The sequence below is a fragment of the Cladophialophora carrionii genome, assembly GCF_000365165.1.
Source record: "Cladophialophora carrionii CBS 160.54 unplaced genomic scaffold supercont1.4, whole genome shotgun sequence".
Lineage (NCBI taxonomy): Eukaryota > Fungi > Ascomycota > Eurotiomycetes > Chaetothyriales > Herpotrichiellaceae > Cladophialophora > Cladophialophora carrionii.
In genome coordinates, this window is record NW_008481829.1 from 2895382 (window position 1) to 2909165 (window position 13784).

The 13784-nt window shown below is 54.5% G+C and overlaps 6 protein-coding genes across 6 annotated transcripts; 4 read left to right on the forward strand and 2 right to left on the reverse strand.

Moving 5' to 3' along the window:
• Positions 1 to 68: 68 nt before the first annotated feature.
• On the forward strand, positions 69 to 2568 carry G647_05698 (uncharacterized protein; the record flags this gene model as incomplete). Its single annotated transcript, XM_008730024.1, has 2 exons — positions 69 to 160; positions 408 to 2568. The coding sequence occupies 2 exons, from the start codon at positions 69 to 71 to the stop codon at positions 2566 to 2568; spliced, it is 2253 nt and encodes a 750-aa protein (XP_008728246.1).
• A 347-nt stretch (positions 2569 to 2915) lies between these two features.
• Positions 2916 to 3737, forward strand: G647_05699 (uncharacterized protein; the record flags this gene model as incomplete). The annotated part of the gene is made up of 2 exons (XM_008730025.1): positions 2916 to 2974; positions 3026 to 3737. The coding sequence occupies 2 exons, from the start codon at positions 2916 to 2918 to the stop codon at positions 3735 to 3737; spliced, it is 771 nt and encodes a 256-aa protein (XP_008728247.1).
• A 1280-nt stretch (positions 3738 to 5017) lies between these two features.
• On the reverse strand, positions 5018 to 5749 carry G647_05700 (uncharacterized protein; the record flags this gene model as incomplete). The annotated part of the gene is made up of 1 exon (XM_008730026.1): positions 5018 to 5749. One exon carries the CDS (start codon positions 5747 to 5749, stop codon positions 5018 to 5020), a length of 732 nt encoding a protein of 243 aa, XP_008728248.1.
• A 695-nt stretch (positions 5750 to 6444) lies between these two features.
• On the reverse strand, positions 6445 to 7087 carry G647_05701 (dynein light chain, cytoplasmic; the record flags this gene model as incomplete). The annotated part of the gene is made up of 7 exons (XM_008730027.1): positions 6445 to 6509; positions 6579 to 6648; positions 6707 to 6733; positions 6787 to 6821; positions 6881 to 6914; positions 6968 to 6990; positions 7042 to 7087. 7 exons carry the CDS (start codon positions 7085 to 7087, stop codon positions 6445 to 6447), a joined length of 300 nt encoding a protein of 99 aa, XP_008728249.1.
• A 277-nt stretch (positions 7088 to 7364) lies between these two features.
• On the forward strand, positions 7365 to 9831 carry G647_05702 (uncharacterized protein; the record flags this gene model as incomplete). Its single annotated transcript, XM_008730028.1, has 2 exons — positions 7365 to 8177; positions 8371 to 9831. The coding sequence occupies 2 exons, from the start codon at positions 7365 to 7367 to the stop codon at positions 9829 to 9831; spliced, it is 2274 nt and encodes a 757-aa protein (XP_008728250.1).
• A 767-nt stretch (positions 9832 to 10598) lies between these two features.
• G647_05703 (uncharacterized protein) lies at positions 10599 to 13521 on the forward strand (the record flags this gene model as incomplete). Its single annotated transcript, XM_008730029.1, has 3 exons — positions 10599 to 11007; positions 11058 to 11234; positions 11288 to 13521. The coding sequence occupies 3 exons, from the start codon at positions 10599 to 10601 to the stop codon at positions 13519 to 13521; spliced, it is 2820 nt and encodes a 939-aa protein (XP_008728251.1).
• Between the last annotated feature and the right edge of the window lie 263 nt (positions 13522 to 13784).

A 13784-nucleotide genomic window follows, 5' to 3' on the forward strand; every position in this document is an offset into this window, starting at 1 on the left:
GAGACTGAAGCATTTCCGGTCGCGACCCTCGCTCGACTCGTATCCGAATCCGCTCGCCGTCAACCGGGATGGCGGACGAACAGCAAAGCCCGTCGACGCCCATGAAGCGCGTGTCAAGGGCCTGCACTTTCTGTCGCGCCCGGAAGTCGCGATGCGAACTGTAAGCCTTCTCATCTGTGTCTCACATACATTGTCGCCAGTCGACCTCTTGTCCGCCCATGCCACCCCGTGCGCCACTTCTCGTGGTTGGCGGAACCTGGTCTTGTCGACTGCCAGGCGTCCGCTTCGGGCGTCCGAACCGGCTATCGACACGCCTCTCACAAGCTGCAATAGCCGCCATCGGCAAAAACTCTCACGACTTTCATCTTGTGTCGCATCCATCGTAACACTAACTGACCACCGGATAGAGAAGCGTCAGGCGGCCAACCGCCATGCGCGCGGTGCAGGAAGGAAAATCGGGAATGTATCCTGGGCACATCGAACCGGGGCGGCAGTCGAGTGAGGAAGAAGACTCTGACCACCACCACCTTGTCTACATTGTCGAACCCTCCGCCGTTGACAACTCTCCACGAAGCTACCCTTGATACCTCTCCCACGACCGATTCACGACCACGCCCGCCCGCCTTCTTGCAACCCTCCCCCCTTCAGGATCCCACCGCTGCAGGCGCAGGCGGGCATGACAGCAGTGGTGGTCCGGCCTTGAGCGCAAACGCTGGCGAAGACGATGATTCTGCGTCGACTGCCGACAGCACAATCGGCAATACCATACCCAGAAATCCGTCAGATGCCTGGCAGTTGTTAAAAGATGTTGCTAATCGGGAGGCCGATCATCTCAAGGCGACAGCAGCGGCAAATCAACAGCACGATCCGGGGAACCAAATGTTGGGGAATGGGCATTCATCCGAGCCCAGAGGTTCGATCAACGGCATCCACGCTGGCATTTCGACGTACCGTCTGGTGCGCGAGGGCTATCTGACCGCCGAAATCATCCAGATGCTAGTCAGGCGATTCGCCGAGCATTACCATCCATATCTGCCCTTGGTCCCACGCAAGTATTTCGACCCGAGCCAACTAGACGCCTTCGCCGCCAATGACAAGCACCTTCTCACAGCCGTCATCACCATCTCCTCCAAGGATCTTATCGAGCAACCGAACATTCACACCTGCTGTTCCCGATATATGCATGATCTTATTTCGGGAATAGCGGGTGGGCACGATTGCGACGTCGAGGCGGTTGAGGCGCTGCTCCTGCTGGCCGAATGGGAGCCGCAAGGTCTGCGAAACCGCATTGAAGCTGTTGGGAGAGGCGAAGAAGATCGCTCGGCGTGGATGCATGTCGGCATGGCCCTGCGGACGGGCTACTTCTTGGGTCTGGACCGAACAGCTTTCCGGCAGGAATCTGCAGAGGAGGCTAGGATTGACGGACGGAAGCGTCTAGCATGGGCCAACTGCTACGTCTCTGATCGGTTGATATCGGTCAGAATCGGAAAAGCCTTCTGGTCGAGGGGACCAGGTCCGATGACCGGACTCTCATCGCAAGACTTCCCATCACTGCAGCCACTCAGCCCCGGCGACGAGGACCACGCCAAAATCATGCAAGCGACCCTCGACTTGACACAGCTGTACTCGAACGTCCACGACGTCTTGTACTCGGGGATGCGCACCAGCGGCCAGATGATGCTGATGGGCGACTACGTCAAATATGTGGACGATTTTCGGGCCGCCATTGCAAGGTGGAATACCACTTGGGGCAGATTGGAGTGTTCGCCGTACATCAAAGTCACACTGCAGCTGTCGTACGAATATCTGTGTCTCTATACAAATGCCTTTGCTTTTCAGGCCGCCATAGCCCAGGCGATTGCCAGCAAGCCGAAGACTGAAGCACATTCACTACGAGACCACCTCCGAAGCGTCTTCAGCAACGTTGGCGCCATGCCAGATGCACGCTTCATCTGGGCAAGCGTGGGCGCTGCGAAGGCTTACCTAACGCTACTCAGCACGCAGATTGATCCAAGCAAGTACCTGCGATACATGCCCTTGAGGTACTATCTGTATTGCATCTACTCTGCCGTGTTCCTGTACAAAGCCCGCTCATTCGGTGTAATGGCGGACATGGAGGAGCGGCAAGTTCGACAACTGGTCTTGCAGACCATGGAGGTTCTCAAGCGAGCTTCGGTGTCAGCTCAGGATCCTGGATCACGTTATGCAAGGTTACTGGAGTTGTTGTGGCTGAAGCCGCACAAGCCGGCTTCACAGCTACCACATCCGTTGCAGTCTCCTGCCACCTCAGATGGGCCACTGTCATCGAGTGGGAGCGTTCGGGTCGATGCACAGGGTTACATGCAATTCAGTCCTGCCAACGACTTCTCCTGGCTTGACCTCGAGGCCGTCGGAGACTATGTGTCTGGCGACCAGATGCCCGGCAACGGCATGAACATCCTCGCCCCAATGGCAGGGTTCGACACTTCCACGCCGTTTACGCCTCAAGGTCAAAATATGCAATGGCAGCAGACGAACAATAATGGTGCCAACTGGCCGATGGACTGGAACGGCAACCTGTTCTTCTGAGCGCATTGTCAGGGACACGACACGTCTCCTTGGAGAAGCCCCGTCAAGGGCGCTGTTCCGTCCGTATCAGGCTAATGTCGGCGACTGAGATCGACCTCGCAGAAGCCGATGTGGGCAACACTTGAACTTCCCCGCACCCCCCCCCCCATTGTCAGTCCGATCTGCTCATGCTGGTGTATCGGTGCAGTCACCGCGGCTGTACAATTGGGTATTTGCCCGGCGGAGATTTACAGTTGCACGCAAGCTGGGGTTCGACCTTAGGCATGAATATAGGACAAAGACTGAGCCAACTGACTTCACATACGAGCAGCCCAGCAGGATCGATTCCTGACAGACCTTCCGCCAGTATGTCCGTCGACAACGAGATCAAAGGCCGACTAGCCCTAATCACGGGGGCATCAGGAGGGTAAGAGTTTCCCGATGATTTCTCCGAACGAGCTTGGACTGACTGCGGCAGAATTGGTGCTGGCTGCGCACGAGATCTGTACAAGAACGGCTGCCACCTCGCCCTGACATACTCGAAGAACAAGGCCAATGTCGACTCTCTCATCTCCGAGCTGCAATCGTCCTCCTCACCGTCGGATCTCAAGATCTCGTCGCATCAAGTCGACATGGCCTCGACGGAAGACATGGAAAGATTATACAAAGAGATTGAATCACAACACGGCCACGGACCGGACATTCTCATAGCCAACGCAGGCTATGGCAAGCGAGTCCCGCAGATAGTAGACATCACGTACGACGAGTTCGACTATACCATCCTGATCAACCTCCGCGCACCCTTCATCCTCGCCAAGCTCGCGGTCCCGCACATGGCACAGCAGAAATGGGGCCGCATAATCATGATGTCCAGCATTGCCGGCTACGGCGGCGGGATCAACGGATGCCACTACGCGGCCTCCAAGGCCGGCCTGACGGGCATGATGCGCAACCTCGCCAACAAGCTGGCCAAGGATGGCATCACGGTCAACGACGTGGCCCCCGCCATGATCGGCGAGACGGGCATGATTCCCGATGCCAAGTTCCTCGAGGGCACGCCCGGCGATGTTAGGAACATCCCCGTGGGCAGGCTGGGGACACCGCAGGAGTGCGCCAATGTGGTGACCATGATTTGTCGGACCGGCTACCTGACCGGGCAGAGCATTCTGCTGACCGGCGGGTTGAAGTAGATATGTATCTAGCATGTAGGAATGTGAAACGTGACATTGCGAAGGAGTTGATTCGAGTCGCTCGACTGGTCAACTATTGATGAACGGATGCTGTGCGCTCGTTTTTGTCTCTGAATAGAATTCTGGGCTCCATGCCGTGAACGTGACTTCAGCTCTCAAGCACGCCAGGGTATGTACGCAACGTGCAACGTGCGTGGCACATATATGAACGGAGTCAAAGATCTGGCATTTCGGCTGTGGTCTATTTGCTTTTATACCCTCCCTCCCTTGGACGCCTCGTTCTCAATACATGTCCCCTTTCCTGTCCATGTCCGTGTCCGTGCCGGTAACCCCTGCCCGTGTCCATACCATTTCCGTGCTCATGTCCATGCCCGATTGGATTCCCACTTAGATGGAAATGCATCGTGGATCCATGCATGAATGCATAACTGCATGAATGCTCGAATGGAGGCGTGGTTGACTGTATCCACCACTTCGTTCGTCGAGTGGTTGTTCATGAACGCGTTGGTCGTTGCTCGCTGCTCGTGCTTCATCCTGGTGTCGGTCGAAAGAACAGGTGGTAGTTACCTAGGTAGGTAGGTATGTGCGTAGATACGTAGGAAGGTAGATAGGTACCTCAGGTAGGTAAGCGCATCCTTCCCGTTTTGCTTGGTCTTTAACATCAGGGACTGGGTCGCCCCGTCATTGACTTCGGGCTCGGGATTGGGCTTTTGCTTGGGCTTGGGCTTTTCCTCCACCACAACCTCAGCCTCGTGCACTGTGTACTGAATACTGAGTGCTGAGTACTGTTCCCTCGGAGACTGGTCTTTCCTTGTCAGCACCACTCCATCGCGGTCCTGGATGAAAGATGGGTCTTTTCTTCCTTCCTTCTTCCTTCTTCCTTCCACTTTCTTCGACGGTAGACCTTAAGTACGGTGCCCTCGAAGTGTGTGGGATGGAGCTTCCACGTTGTGCGTCCTGGTGTAGGATCAAGAAACGGCGGATCAACGTCCTTTTCCTTTCCTCAAACCTAATAGCTGTTCCCTGAAGAGTGTTTACTCGCGAGAATATTTCCTCACGAGAATTCCCCCACAAGAATTCCCTAACAAAAACACTGCTTCCCTCGAAGCTTTATGATGATGCTTCATCCATCCATCTAATGCTATGCTATGCATGACTGGTGCCCTCACTTCTTGGTTGCCTCTTTCTCACTCACTCACTCCCTCCCCCTCTCTCTCGTCCCTTTCTCGCTCGTCCCTTCCTGCCCCCTGCCTTTTCAAATCGCCTTAGCTCGTCCCACCTCACCTCGGCCCCGGACGTAATATAGGCCCTCTACCCTTTCCCTCCTCAACTTCGCGCTGCTCAGCCCCGGGCCGGACATCCTTTCTGGTATCTTTTCCGGCAAAGACTTTCTTCTCGCTCGTCTTCGATATCACGCTCGCACTCTTGCTCTTGCTCTTGTGCGTGGTTGTGCCCATGTATGTCTTTGGGGGAGCCTGGTTGGGGAGGTGCTCTCCGCCGTGGGCGACGACGGTGGAGCCACCTCCCTCGTATTCCGATGTCGTGCTCGAGATGGCCGTGTTGGCAGGCGAGACTTCCAGGGGATTGAACTTCACGCCTGCTTGAGATTGTGCTTGTGCTTGTGAGTGCGTGGACGTGGCGGCCGTAGAGACAGGCGGCTGTGATTGCTGTTGTAGTTCTTCTGCCGCTTGAGCGATTGCTTCGCCCGGGTTGCTGGTGGAGCCGGTGTTTGGGGTGTAAGACGTGTCTTGGGCGGCGACGGCATCGTCGGTGCCCGAGTTGGTGTATTCGTAGGATTGACGGTCAATCGTCGTGCGGGCTTGTTGGGCGTTGCGTTTGGATTGGATGTCTTGTTGGGATCGGGATTGAGGTTCAGGCTCAGTTTCATTTTGGGATTGAGATGTGGGTTGCGTAGACGGCCGAGAAATTGGAACGGTTGATTGAGGACGTCTGAGCAGGAGAGTGGACTGTGGAACGGTGCGATGGAATGTGCTTGAGGTTGGGATCCTCATAGTTGAGGCTGAGAAGGGCAGAGATCTCATTGTGTGAAAAGGTATTTGTTTCGTGTTGAGACACAAACGTTCAGAGGTAGGACTGCGGTGAGAGGAGGATGATTACCACTACAGGAGGACGAGACGAGAATGACCTACCACCCACTACATTTAGGTTGCACCACAATTGAGGTTACACATGAATTCTAATATCATGACGTTTTAACTCGTGTTGAGGGGCCACAGCGGCGAAAGTCACTCGGTTGAATGTTTTCGAGCATCTTTCCCCGGATTCTGCCCACGATGTCATTGGTGTGCCTCCCGGGTAATACTCCCGTGTAGTCCGCCAATAGCCTTTCAAGGTGCGGTGAAGGTTCCGATATTCATTCCACGCTGGGATCTTCCTGTAGCCATGGTTGTATTCCGACTCTTCGGTACTCACCGTCGACCAAGTCAGATGCAAAGAGTGTCGGAGTGAGCTGAAATTCTTCGCACGAAAGGGGAAACCATGAGAGGAATGCAATTTACACCCATCAGCGCAGCATATCCGACGACTACTCCTCCCATTGTATGTACTAAGAGTCGAGTAAATACATCCAGAGCTTCAATGCGCCTTGCGAATCGTTCTCCACAGAACAGCGATTGTCGTTCGAAGCCTGTAGCGCCAAAAGGTGCCAAAATTCCATGACGCCCGCATGCGCCCTGCATCTGCTTGATTACTGCGTCTTGAACAGGAGTATCGCGACGTGGCCGAGATAGAAGTAGATGAAGTGCTTCGTTTCTGTGTCGGCCTCGTCAGTCTCGGGTCCAAGGAGTCGCGTGATCTGTGGGAGTCATGGAGTACACGTACCGTGCGTGACGAAGCTGCCAAAGTTCCTTCCCACTATGCAATGCCATGTGGCACCCTTTTTCGAGTCGAACTGTGTGGAGCTGTCAGACGAGTCGGACCAGGTGTGCTGCCTTTCAGGGATCGGATACCTCTCGCTTGATATGTTGAGCAATGTCCTGTCGCGAATGAGCACGCCACCGACGCCGACTCGAGGGACTTAAATGTATACCTTTTCGACACTGAACTTCTCCATTGCATCTTGTGCTAGGCCACCTGTCAGAATCTTCGTTGTTCCCACTCTTCTCGCGTTGTGCATCTCATACCAACTTCAATAGCTTCCTGTTGCATATCCTCGCTCTTGTGAACTCGTCAGCAGCGCGCCGGTGTTCTCTTGCTCCAGGATATCTTACCATGTCGACAGACTTGATCTGGGCTTCACGGACATCAGCCGAACATCTGCAAGGGCATGTATTGGACGACTTACGCTCCAACTTGACCTTCTTTTCGGGATTGGGTTCCGGGGCGGCCATGGTGACGATAGGTTTCACCTGTGTCGAATCGTTCGCTGTATCAAGGAATACAAGGACGACGCTGCACAAGAAAAGGCCGCAGTATTAGTCTGATGTGTGAAGCAAAGGTGGACTCAGGATCACACGATACTTTAACGCCCTGATGCACATGCGCAGACGCGCAGCCAGTGACCAGGATCATGCGGGGAAATTTCGGCTACTCTTGGCGATTTTTTCTCGAGGCCAAAGACGCTTTTCCGTGGCAGTTTCTTCTTTGGCACTGCCAGTGTAGAACAGCATGGCAGCAGCCGAGGACCACGATGACTCTTCGGTCACTCGCATCTACGTCTCGGGGCTCCCGCCATCGACGACCAAAGACCAGGTGCGGTCACATTTTGCGGCACGAGGGAAGTACACCGTCACAGATGCTCATGTCATTCCAGACCGCCGCATGGCCTTTGTAGGCTTCTCGACTAATGAACAGGCCAAGAGCGCGGTTCAATATTTCAACAAGTCCTTCGTTCGCATGTCGAAGATCTCTGTCACCTTAGCCAAGCCCGTCCAAGTCAGGCGCGATGAGAAAGGCCAGGCGGTTCCTGTGTCGGAACGTGCTTCGAGGAAAAGGAAGCGCCATGTTCAAGATGATGGCGAACACACCCGGCAGCCTCCAATCAGCCGACCCACACAACCTGCCACTGAAGCGAGTTCTAATCCAGCCGCCCAGGTAAATATTGTCCCGGAGGAGGAGGAACCTCAATCACAAGAACAACCGTCAGAAGAAGCACTTGGCTATAGCGACGCTTCAGAAGCGCCGAAATCAGACATGGATTGGTTGCGACGGAAAACAAACAGAACTCTGGACTTGGTGGAGGAGAACGAAACCAGCAAGGACAGATCAATGGCACTTCACACTGATGCTGTCGATCCAGGCAACACCGACACGACAGTTGCTGGAATCAAGGCCGGCGAGGGCGACGATCAAGACACGGAAACTCCACAGGATCCCTCTGTATCTGTGCCCAACGCTCGGTTGTTTGTCAGGAACCTCCCATTCGATACACATGAAGACGACCTCCGAGCCGTCTTTGCTCCCTTCGGAAGAATCTCAGAAGTGAGTCTGCCTCTGGTCTCCTCCCACCACGCCACCTGCTTTCGTGATGATTTCCTGATAGGGACAGCTTATGCTTTGCATATGATTCGAACTGGGAAAGAGTATTTTAGTAGATGCCTCTCACTTCTGACTTCTTCTTTTCCGACTTCGTTATCCGTTGTGCGCCGTTGGAATCGTCACTAACAGTCGCTAGGTTCATCTGGTGACAGATACGCGAAAATCCACTGGAAAAGGCCTTGGCTATGTACAGTTCGTGGAGCCAGTGGATGCGGGAAAAGCTATTGTCGCCCTCGATGGCAAGGACTTTCGGGGCCGGTTGATGCACATTCTCCCATCTTCAGACAAGAAGACCCAAAAGCTCAGCGAGTTCGAAATATCGAAACTGCCCTTGAAGCAACAAAAGGCTATCAAGCGCAAGAATGAGGCCTCGACTTCAAGCTTCAGCTGGAACTCGCTATATATGAATCCGGATGCGGTCCTGGCATCTGTCGCTACTCGTCTAGGTGTCTCGAAGGCAGACTTGCTCGACCCTGCCTCGGCAGATGCGGCTGTCAAACAAGCGCATGCGGAAACTAGTGTTATCAAGGAGACCAAGGATTATTTGAAGTCCAATGGTGTAAATATTGACGCCTTCAAAAGTCGGTCACGGGACGATCGGACGCTACTGCTGAAGAATTTCTCGTTTGGTACCACTGCGGAGGAACTGTCCCAGATGCTCGCCCAGTACGGGACAGTTGAGCGTCTGCTTTTCCCGCCAACAGGTACCATGGCGGCCGTCCGGTATCGTGAGAGCAGTCAGGCTTCCTTGGCGCTAAAACAGCTGGCATATCGGAATCTAAGAGGCTCCGTACTCTTTCTCGAAAAGGGTCCAGCTGGCCTCTGGGACGGTCCTGCGCCGGCAACAACCACAGAATCAGCAAAGTCCAACGGAGACGAGATCGACGGGGTCGTTGCTACGACCTTTACGGTTTTTGTGCGCAATTTGAATTTCTCGACCACCTCAACCAGACTTGTGGAGGCGTTTAAGCCACTGTCGGGATTCCTCTCTGCACGAGTCAAGACAAGGACAGATCCCAGCCGACCGGGCGAAATTCTCAGCATGGGCTTTGGCTTTGTCGAGTTTCGCACCAAGAGCCAAGCAGAAGCGGCAATCGCGACGATGAATGGAAGACGACTCGATGGGCACGAGCTTCTTGTTCAGACGTCACAGAAAGCCACAGATCTGGGCGAGGAAAGGCGCAAAGAAGACACGTCCAAAAAGCTGAACTCGGCAAAGACGAAGATCGTCATCAAGAACTTGCCCTTCGAAGCCACCAAGAAGGATGTTCGCGCCCTGTTCAGTGCGTATGGCCAGCTCCGCACTGTACGAATGCCCAAGAAGTTCGACAACACTGCCCGCGGGTTTGCCTTTGCCGACTTTCTCACAGCTAAGGAAGCCGAGAATGCCATTGAGGCCCTTTCAAACACTCATCTGCTAGGCCGTAGGCTGGTTCTTGACTATGCAGAGGGTGAGATTGTCGACCCCGAAGCAGAGATCCGAGCCATGGAGAAAAAGGTCCAGGGTCATCAGGATACGCTAACTCACCAAAGGATGACTGGTTCCTCCCGGAAGAAGTTCAACGTTGATGCACGAGAAGACTTCGACCCCCTCTAGCTGATCGGCTGCCTTGCGGTATCCACTTCATCCCTTGCAGAGCCTCCTAACTTCACACTCCAGATTTCGGACTCATAGAAGTTCCCTTCAATATACGTCCGTTGTGGAATATTCAACCCTTTCTCTCCTTCAATATTGGTCTCAGATACAGTTCACGCTGGAATTAATGAGATTCTCAGATCTGGCTCCGGCCGACTTAGGATGGTGTTGGAGGTCAGTGCTGCAGGATCTCATTCCGTGGACAGATTGGCCACAACAACCAGGCCGCAACTGATTCGCTCGGTCAATATCTGTGCGCTCGGTCATCTTTTTCGCTGATGCCATTATGTTTGCCTCTTGCCTACCGCCAGTGCTTCCGCGCACCAGGATCGAATCGGATCTTTAGGCATTTTGGGAGCATCCCATCCCTTGCATTGCCCTTTTGGGACGTTTCCAGTCCGTGCGGTAAGGATCGCGAATGGAACTTCACATCGTGAGATTGCCTGTCTTGCTCGGTCTCGATTCTGTGGACAGGGTGAAGGTCAACGACTGTGGGGTTGCATCTGTGACCATCCAACGATTGAAGGGTTACTGCTGGCAGGCCCAGGTCGAAGACGTGAAGAGGATCGGATCGCACGAGCACTTCTCGACTGTTATATGTTGGCCATTTCCTTCTCAGCATACCTTCTCTCATTCCAAAGTCGTTTGTCCTGGTTGAACATTGTCTACCACATTTCTCGTTCTTGTTCTCGAGCGTAACTGGACAAGCATTGGGCACATTCACCACAATGGAGTGCATACCTCCCGGTATGTCGGCATCTCTGCACTTTGGGGACCCAAAGTTGGCCGGTGAGCATCTCTCGGTCTCTTCTGGCAACGTACAGCTGCTCCCGGTTCAACAGAAAGAGGGGACCGAGAACCAATATCCCCTCCCTACGCTGTCAAGTGGAAGACAAACACCTCAGCAGTTCCCGATCCCATCTTTGAAGCTCGGCTCGAATGTTGATTCGCATCACGGGTTCGATGCGAAGTCCCGACGCCACCCTCTCAAACCACGGCGCTCGAGGCTCAACGATCCGGATCGGCCATATCTTGTCCACCCCAAGTACATCGAATACAGATCCCGGCCTAGGCAGGACATCGGCAAAGATGGAAAACCAATCTGGCCCGACCACATTGAGGCGGCCTTCCAGGACGGTAGACTTTGTCATTTCCCATTTCGGATAGTGGATGCTGACGATCGACAGCCCTGGTCCATATCAAGCCTATGGGTAGAAAGAAGTGCTCTCAGCGAGGAAAGCCCTACGGCCGGAATATGCTCATCGCTGAATGGATCTACCGTGCAACTGGCCATAAGAGGGAACGCAAGCAAGTCTCGAGCCATATACAAGTGCTCGACCGGTTCCTTGCAGGTATCCCCGAGTGTACGCCACCGTTCTTCTTGCCGCCGCCTATATCTAAACTGACTCAGCCACAGGGGATCGCCTGATCAAGCCTGGCGACGACGATGATGCCGGGCCCACCGAGGGTCACAAGTTCTACCACAATTCAATCGAGCACATGGTCAATGAGCAGAAAGCTCGAAGCAAGATCCGACAACAGAGCGGGACAGCTTGGGGTTATGACCTCGACGATGTTGACGACTCACTCGGCTCCGGAGGCCCGAATACTGACTCGGACCTTTCACACCCGGTCGAGTCGCTAAATTTCGAAATGTGGGTGAGCTCGCCAGTCGACCAAGAACGTGCCTTGCACTGTTACAGCAAATCAAAGTCCGACAAACTGGCGGCCATGCCGCTCGAAGACCTTGCGGGCTGGCGGCTGTCTTTTCCACACTTGACAACCCTAGTCGACCGAGGAAAGAGGCTCAACGACTGCGACCTTATCTTGCTCAATACCAGTTTCAAGCTGATGCAAGAATTTCCCCCTCGTCACTCCAAGCTGGGAATCGGCCTCGAGGTCAAATTCCCGGATCCGCTCCTCTGGCCCGAGTCTCACGGAGACGTCGACTTCAAAATGTGGACTTGCACCACCTATATGTACCGGGACGGGATACTGATATCTGACCCCACTCGCGAAGAGTGCCAGGTCTCGGAACATTGGAAGGTCCGACCCTTCTTCCAGTCGAAATGGTGGGCGTCGGCATTCACCTCGCTCACAGAAGTAAGAAAAGTGGCTGAGGATACCAAAGATCCAGAAGCAATCGAGCATGCCCAAGAACAGTCTCGCAGCTTTTTCCGAGGACTCTCGATCATGCAGGAGATTTCGGCCGTTCGTTGTGTTGGTCGTTGGCAGATGAAACAAGACAAGCGCACGCGTATGGCTATCTTGCTCTGGAAATTCACTCAGGCAGACGGCGTGGGAACAGCGACGTGGCAGAACCTGATCGCTCCGCCGGATCGTGTGACGACGAATAGTCCTCCACCACCCGGGACGGAGATGGATCTGCCGCCTCTTTCCCTCGACTCCATCGTCTCGCCGGGGAATGGCTCGTTCGAAAGTAATAACCAATTTCTGTCGCAGCACAACATGCAATATGACGTGTATCCTGATGCCATGGACGAAGAGCTCTGTCAAGACGGATTCATGGGTCTCAAGCCCGAACAGATTGGTTTCGGCCATTTACAGTCGTTCGACATGTCACTTCATGAGTTTGCCGGCGTGGACCCAGCACTCCACGATACGTTCGATCTTCAGCACGGCGCTGTCCGGACGACGGTTGCCAACCAGCACGGCTTCAGTGGCAACCTTCTCGAGCCACCCGATGCACAGGCGAGCCTGCAATCAGACATGAATGGTTCTCTATTTGACCACCATCAAGCTGTCACCAGCCGCCACACGCAGGATCTGCCCCTCTCCAGATTCGATGTCACAACGCACCAAGTACTCCAGGAGCAGCTCAATGCCGAAGACAGCCGACACAGCGCGTCTGCGTCCCACTCGCCGTCCATCAGACCCGAGTCGTCTCCGAGGCTGCCCAGCGACGTACATGAGCGTCGTTGGAGCCAGCAGCTTGACGAGGACGAGAAAATACTTCGTATCCTCGCAGCGCAGCAGCACCAGCAGCAGCAATTGGCTCAAACACAGACGCGGCAGACGTGGTCATCGCAAGTCGATGAGCATCAAGCCCTGCGCCATGCCTTGCTCGGTGCATCAGGCATAACTACTGTCGGAGCCACGCCGGGGCGTCACCGGGCATCTCCGGCCCAACATCAGTTCAGCAGCATTGGCGATCGGCAACAAATGCACGACGAACCGCATCGGATCTCACTCATGTCGTTCCGCCCTCCTCTGCATTCCTATCACAGCTTCCCTGGCATGCGGAGTGACGAGAATCTGCATTGCGTATCGTACGGAAGCGAGCAGCACGGCGATGGACTGTCTCTATCGCAACCCCTGGCACAGCTTGACGGGCATCATTTTCTCGACCACCAGCTTTCCGCTGTTTCTGCGCCAGAGGACTTCCTGCGTGCAAGCAATCCACTGGATGCAGGGTCTCGCGATTTCATCAGGGCGCACAGCGAGCCCGATCCAAGTGTCGCCGCGGCTGGCGAATGCTTCAGCAGCAGTCTGCATGAAGTGATGACCGATGCAGTGGGCGACTCCGAACTCCAAACACACGCGGAACCAAGCCCGCTTGGTCCAGCGGACACGACCCCCGGAGGGAGTCCCGTTGAAGTATCAATGCAGGACGTGCAAGGGAGCGAATGAGTGTGAGAGTGGGATCGTGCGAAGGTTCTATAACAGTCGTACGTGACCTCGGGTAAGCTAGGATTGGGTGCACCGGATGAATGGCTAGGGCAGTTCGGTCAATCAGTCAATCCTGAGTAGTCAGTCACTACCTCGGACAATGCATGGGGTGATGGGAATTTTCTGCTTCTACAATGTATGTCCGTGACACACTGTATTCATAGTAATGATGCTTTGGCAGTATGATACCAGGGCTTGTAGCCGGGCAACGGTTGTTTAGCAAT